This window comes from Penaeus monodon, chromosome 3, assembly GCF_015228065.2.
Source record: "Penaeus monodon isolate SGIC_2016 chromosome 3, NSTDA_Pmon_1, whole genome shotgun sequence".
Classification (NCBI taxonomy): domain Eukaryota; kingdom Metazoa; phylum Arthropoda; class Malacostraca; order Decapoda; family Penaeidae; genus Penaeus; species Penaeus monodon.
The window spans coordinates 52,784,816-52,792,315 of NC_051388.1; the positions used below are offsets into that span (position 1 = coordinate 52,784,816).

General features: G+C 38.9%; 1 protein-coding gene across 2 annotated transcripts in view; it reads right to left on the reverse strand.

The window, feature by feature from the left end:
* Nucleotides 1-935: 935 nt before the first annotated feature.
* Nucleotides 936-7,500, reverse strand: part of LOC119596983 (bestrophin-4-like) — a 16,999-nt gene continuing 10,434 nt past the window's right edge. For both annotated transcript variants that reach the window (XM_037946402.1, XM_037946411.1), the window contains exons 6-12: nt 6,650-6,779; nt 5,604-5,842; nt 4,601-4,834; nt 3,623-4,054; nt 3,156-3,228; nt 2,537-2,844; nt 936-1,697 (exon numbers count right to left, since the gene is read on the reverse strand). In XM_037946402.1, coding sequence (XP_037802330.1) covers nt 1,692-1,697; nt 2,537-2,844; nt 3,156-3,228; nt 3,623-4,054; nt 4,601-4,834; nt 5,604-5,842; nt 6,650-6,779 — 1,422 coding nt within the window. In that variant the 3' untranslated portion in view covers nt 936-1,691. The remainder of the gene's footprint in view (nt 1,698-2,536; nt 2,845-3,155; nt 3,229-3,622; nt 4,055-4,600; nt 4,835-5,603; nt 5,843-6,649; nt 6,780-7,500) is intronic.

Below are 7,500 nucleotides of genomic sequence, written 5' to 3' on the forward strand. Positions count from 1 at the left end.
TATATATATAAAATGATTTATCTTTTTTTTTTATATCTTAGCTCTATTTAGGAAAACAAAGATTTCCGCTTGGTTTGAAACGATACATTTCTCTATGTTATCCGTCGAAATTAACTTCTAATTTTCTGAACTCAATGATCTAAAAACAAAGCTTTTAATATTTGGAAATACTAATGAGATTGACATAATAGAGAGGACACTTAATAGAAAACTGATTGTGGTGACTTATATAATTATACTTAACACATATGTATCAGTAGAGAATACTTAGAATTATTTCATTGTTCTTATAAAAGAATATATATTTTTTAACACACTCTCATTGCTCCCTTATTTTGGAAACCAACGGATCTAAACGGTATACATATGTATCCTCAACCTGGTTAGATGTGATACGTAATGAGTAATAAGGAAGGTTACTCATGTATGCGCAACATCATTGGATGAAGTTAATTTATGCGAGATTGAATCCACGCTAATGAATAGGTTTCAAAAGGTGACCCGTTTTATAAGTGGAGTGTATATGTACACCTTCCATATTTTTTCTTCACTTGGTCTGTGTAAACACTTCATTACTGTACCTTCTTTGCTGTAATGTAAGTTATATGTAGATTATGATTTTCGTGTTTTTTTTTTTTTTTTTTTTTTTTTTTTTTTGATAATTATTTTCTCTCTCTCTCTCTCTCTCTCTCTCTCTCTCTCTCTCTCTCTCTCTCTCTCTCTCTCTCTCTATCTATCTATCTCCTTCTCTCTTCTCTCTCTCTCTCTCTCTCTCTCTCTCTCTCTCTCTCTCTCTCTCTCTCTCTCTCTCTCTCTCTCTCTCTCTCTCTCTCTCTCTCTCTCTCTCTCTCGAGGAATTGGTATAATATTAGTTTTCTTTTCAGATGTGGTTTCGTAACTTACAGAAAATATCCCCCGGTCGGTCACGAAAATAATTTTGGATTTCATGAAAACTTTATGATAATTACCTCTATATAACATCGTGCAAACAGTTAAACCTGTTATAAATTCCCCCTATTCGGTATCATAATGACAACAAACAAACAAACAAAATAATAAGAATAAGAATAACGGCAATATGTCGTCTTTTGTTTACATTTGGATCATCATGAATCACAAATAAATATATTTTTTTTTCTTCACCGATTTCTTTCTTGGTGAATTACCGAGACAAGAACATGACGAAGAAACATATTTTTACATATATTTTTCACATAGATTTTGACTTTAGTCGTTTTTTTGTCAACCTTAATATACTGTTACATTCTGTAACTGTGATACATTAGCTCTGTTAAACCTTATATGGAATAAAATATACATCTTATTAGTACACTTTTAGTGACGGTGATAAGAATCCATCTCGGGCTGCGAGATAAACAAATAGGCAGTAGAACCTAAGTAGGCCTGCAGTACCTAAGTAAGCCTGCAGTGCCTAAGTAAGCCTGCAGTGCCTAAGTAAGCCTGTAGAACCTAAACAGGCCTGCGGTGCCCAAGTAGGCCTGCCAAGAAAGGTGTGTGAGAGTCGTAATGAAGCGCACACCTATCCGGCTCCTTGCAAGGACATGCAGGTACACCTTATCCAGTGGGGTGTAGTGTGAAGGGTGTCTCTGGTGGGCGTAGTTGTGTGGGCGCCGAGGGGAGGCAACTTCAGAGGTAAGAGGAGAGAAAACTTCTTTTGCAAACTTCAGTTCTCATTTCTGTTGGAGAGAGAGATTGGTGATGATGAGGTTTGATTCTTTTTTGTTTGTTTGTAGTTTGTTTGTTTGTTTGTGTGTGTGTGTGTGTGTGTGTGTGTGTGCATGTGCGTGTGCGTGTGCGTGTGCGTGTGTGGATGCCTCTTGGTATTACGGATAAACTAAGTAGGTATATTTTAATCTGTGTTTCCATGATATATGAAGACTAACATCTAGTTTCAAACGAATTTCCCAAACAATTGTGGTTATCTTCTGTGCAACATCTTAGCAGCAAAATGACAATCAACTTATCCATTTACATATCAACTCATCCTATCTTGATTTACACTTTCGGCAATTCACATGATGCCGAATACATCAATATTTAACCAAAACACAATGTCTAAATGTAAGAGTATCCCTATCTTCATATACACTTTCGGTAATCAAAATATCAACGAATATATCAATAAGTAAAGAAGCAAGAGAGAAAAAAGCAAGCGTATTCCTATCTTCATATAATTTTTTACGCATTTTACATAACAGTGAAGATATTAATAGGTAAAACACAACTGTTAAAAGCAATGATATCTTAGTTATCCCTTTCCCCGACGTATACACAAGCCAAGGGGCGAAAAAAAAAACATTTTACACAACCACGTATTCATTAGTACGCAAGGAAACCACCGCATTTGAAAGAGGAATGTTCCTACCATCATATAATTTTTACGCCTTTTACATAACAGTGAATATATTAGTAGGTAAAACACAGCTGTTAAAAGCAATGATATCCTAGCTATCCCTTTCCCCGACGCGCACACAAGCCAAGGGGCGAAAAAAAAACAAAAGAAAAACGGACTCACCCTCTGCGCGAGACTGGAGGGACTACTCGGGACCTTCCTGAGGGCGCCCATGTGACCTTCCCCCGGAGCGTGGAGTCGCTGGGTATCGGCCCGAAGGTGGGCATCGTTCGCAGGGCCCTCGGGAGGGTATGACGACGGCACTTCGGGAGAATACCTCGGGTTGGTGATGCCCTCGACGTGGTTCCCGAAGGTCGACGGGGATGCTCTTGGGTTCGTTGGTTCGAAGCCTGGGTTCACGTGTCCTTTGGCTTTGGTCTTCGGGTCTGAAGCGGTCTCGGGCACTCCCAGGGGCGGTTTGTTATCGAAGCCTTGAAGCAGGAGAAAGAAAAATTATAACTTACTTGTGAATAACTTACTTGGAATCTTATAACCACAGCCATCTTTCCTTTGGTATATATAACATGGGACAGCAACATTTGGAATCTAAATATTTGAAAAAAAAAAATAATGCAAATGAACAAACAGATCATATAAGTGTGACATTAACATTCAAATGTTAAAAGTGCCATGTCTAATATATCAACCAATCATATCAAAAGACATTTAAAACTTTTTTTTATAACATATTAATCTTCACGCAGGATCCTGTGTTAAATCTTATCTTAGGTATTATCCTTACCCGGAGGCAGCGATGAGGATTGCTTCACTGGTCTGCTAGGACTCAGAATCTCACTTGTAGGACTCACATCCATCTGCAGGATAACATAGCATGGTTGTACATATGTATAATGATTTTAGATGTACGAGTATAGATATTGCAAGGTGGAGAGAAGCGTCACGTGTTTTCTCTATCTCTCTTACTTGCTCTCTCTTTCTCTATCTGTGTGTCTATCTGTCTATTTGTCTGTGTCTCTATCTCTAAGTCTCTTTCTCTAACTCTCTCTCTCTCTCTATCTATCTATCTATCTATCTATCTCTTTCTCTTTTTCTCTCTCTCATTCTCTCTCTCTCTCTCTCTCTCTCTCTCTCTCTCTCTCTCTCTCTCTCTCTCTCTCTCTCTCTCTCTCTCTCTCTCTCTCTCTCTCTCTCTCTCTCTCTCTCTCTCTCTCTTTGCGATGCAAATACCAAGGCTTTTTATAGACTCACTTCCTCCCACATGAAGTCAAAGGGACTCCTATTCTGAGACGTCGGAGTCTGGGCCAATCCCTCGCTCTCCGCGTCTTCCCCTTCGTCAGACAGGAGGTCCTCCTTAATAGCAGGCTGACCTTGACTCAGCCGTCGTCCTCGCTGCTGTAAGGAAGCCCCGCCCTTCGGTGACTCCGTCTGGATATCGAGAGTCAAGTGCTGTCTGCTGAGGAGGTTCTGCTGCCTGCTTGGAGCGTCCGGCTGACTCCCCGACGACGCCCTTTTGATCAGCTGTTCCTTCTTGGCGAAGGAGGGCCTCGGAGGGCGCGTCGGGGTGCTGAAGAGGCCGAGATCTCCGTCGTCGAGGTGCTGCGAGAAGGCCTTGTCCCGGCACATGTCCTCCTGGTCGGTCGGGTCCTCCAGGGTCGTGATGCTCCCAAGGAGGTAAGACATCTTGAAAGGAAGTCGGGGGATTGTTGGAGAGGGGAAGTCGGGGATTGTTGGAGGGGGAAGTGTGGCATTGTTGGAGGGGAAGGGGGTGATTTCGCCTCTTGAAATGGTCGCTAAATATGACGTGTGTGAGTTGTGTTCGGATGTTCATTTCCGGTCAAGGAATGGAGGACTGACTCCCGTTGAATAATGAATATCCAGCGGAATAAAATAATATGTGTATAAGGTGTAGGCGTGAAGTGAAGAAATTACCCCCAATAGAAAATAATAATAATAATAATAATAATAATAATGATAATAATAATAATAATAATAATAACAACAACAACAACTACAACAACAACAACAACAACAACAACAACAACAACAACAACAACAACAACAACAACAACAACAACAACAACAACAACAACAATAATAATAATATCGAATTCATAAAAAAAAAAAAAAAAAAAAAAAAAAAAACATTAAAAGACGTGCACACAACACCAAAACAAAAACACGAAACCAAACATAAAATCACAAAATAACTTTTTACATCCAGCATACCTCGAGATGGCGGTCGAGAATCTTATCCATCTCGAAGTCGTCGTCATCCTCTCCGAACGGGTTCACCAGCGACTCGGCCACCTTGAGCCAGCCCATGTAGAAGAAAAACTGCAACAGGGTGAACACGGGCACGAAGAAATCAATGGTGCGGTTGCTGTAGTTCTGCGCCGGGTCGAGGAACTGGCGACCCAAGACGGAGAAGAAGAAGAACGAATACACAGCCATGGTCACCACCTGACGGAGGGAATCGGACAAGGATATTATTGGTAATATTAAAATAATAATAATAATAATAATAATAATAATGATAATGATGATGGTAATAATAATAATAATAATAATAATAATAATAATAATAATAATAATAATAATAATAATAATAATAATAATAATAATAATAATAATAATAACAATAGTAATAACAATAATAATAATAATAATAATAATAATAATAATAATAATAATAATAATAATAATAATGATAATAATAATAATAATAAAAATAATAATAATAATAATGATAATAAAAAAGATAATAATAATAATAATAATAACAATGATAATAATGAAAAGATAAATAATCTAAGTATCAAGTCGATAGCTAAAACGATCAATTAATTAAATTTCGTTAATAACATCAACAATAGTACCAGCCTTATCCCTTACATATTAATGACAGCTTACCAAATACGAAGACGGACCATACCTCCCTCATACGATCAATCATTAAATACGAATAAAACTATGAAATCATCATCAAATTACGACCAAAGGAAAACGACTAAAGGAAAAAAAACGACTTTACGACTAAAGGAAAAAAAAAAATAAAGAGAGATTTTAGATTTCTTGAAGGTGACCTCATCGGCAATCATCAAAATTACTCATAATCATCCACACCTTTAAAATTATCCCTCAGGTGCTTAAAAAAACGGTCCTAAGTTTTTATCTCTCATTAAACAAAGATTACCAAATGCGAAAATAATAACCTGGATCTTAAGCCTACCTGCGTGTACACGAGAGGAATGCTGATCTCCGTCCAGCGTAGCAACATCCCACTCTTGTTCCTCAGATTACCCAGTTCCTCCAGCAGGAGCTTCACGCCGAAGTCGTCCTTGATGTAACCCGCCGCCCTGGCTCGCTCCACCAGCTTGCACGCCCACAGGATGGGCAGGAACACCACGGGGACGCTGGACTTCGATCCTTGGGCCTCTAGAATCCTCATTTCGTTGGAGGTAAGGTATCCTGAGTTCGGGAGAAGTTTACGCGTTGAGGAGGTGGGGTAGATGGTGCGTGGGGGGTTGTTGTTAGTGTGGGTGTGGGTGTGTTAGGTTTGTAACTGGGGAAGGGATGTTGGGGGGGAGATGGAGGAAGGGAGGAGAGAGAGAGAGAGAGAGAGAGAGAGAGAGAGAGAGAGAGAGAGAGTGAGAGAGGGAGAGAGAGGGGAGGGGGGGGGGGGACGAGAAGGAGAGGGAGAGAGAGGTGGTTGAAAGAAAAGGAGATAGGATTAGGGAGCGGTGAGAAAATGAGGAGAGAGAGAGAGAGAGAGAGAGAGAGAGGGAGAGAGAGAGAGAGAGGAGAAGAGAGAGAGAGAGAGAGAGAGAGAGAGAAGAGAGAGAGAGAAGAGAAGAGAGAGAGAGAGAGAGAGAGAGAGAGAGAGAGAGAGAGAGAGAGAGAGAGAGAGAGAGAGAGAGGTAGATGGGTAGATAGAGAGAATGACTGATAGATGGATACTTAGTTGGAGAGAGAGAGATAAACAATTAGACAGATAAACATACAGAGAATGAGAGGGGGGGAGAGATATTAAAAGAGAAGAGAGAGACAGAGCTGTTTGATCCCACATATAAATCTATCGATAGGATTAATAATAATACTAATAGTAATAATAATAACAGTAATGATGAATAAATAAATTAATAGCTTAATAAACAGTATCCGAACCACAGTCCACATAAACAACCACACTGAAAATAACCATAACAATCAGAGTACAAGACAATAATCACACATCATTGGACCCGCATGATATTTATGTAATCTTTCTCCACTCACCAACTTCCTTCAGATCCTTATAAGATGGATATTTTTTCTTGACCTTCGGGGAAATTTTGGCGAAGATCAGAGCGCAGTTTAAATTCACGTATCTTAGCATTGTCGACCTTATCAGGCGTGGAGGCCCGTTCTGAAATCGGGGGGAAAAATAGCTTAATTTTTTGTTTTATATTCGTCCTATATTACAGTCTTAATGACGTTGATTATTGGTCTGTTTAATTATAGCAGTTGTTAATTTTGATTTATTCTCTCCATCTTGTGCAGACGGGGATTTCAACTTTCAATTCGTCAACATGAATTTCGTCTTATATAACTTTTCCAAGCCATTAAATTTTCGCTTTGCTGAAGTCCATTCTCATTGCACAAGTTTCCATGCAATTCAATATCAAGTTTTTTTTCTCCAAGCAAATTAGTTTCAATTTTAAATACCTATCAGGTGGCTTCAGTATCATGACATAACCACTCAAGAGGTTCAGTTTTAACTTTCCCATGACGCGAATTTCTATCTCGTGACATAACTTTCCTATGCTCTTTGATTTCAATGTCATCACATCGGATTATATAACATTCCACGCCATTCAATATCAATTTCTCATCACATAAATCACATGACATAAATCACATGACATAGCTTTCCAAGCAACCCGATTTTCACATCACTTAAAATTCATTTCATTTAACGTTCCAAACAATTCAGTTCAAATTTCAGATCCTATCTCATGAATTCTATCCCATCAATTCTCATCTCATGATACACCTTTCCAAAAAGCAATTTAATCTCAATTTTCAGTTTCAAAACTCACCACCTAAAGTTCCCTCTCATTGCACAACATTCCACGCAACACAATCCC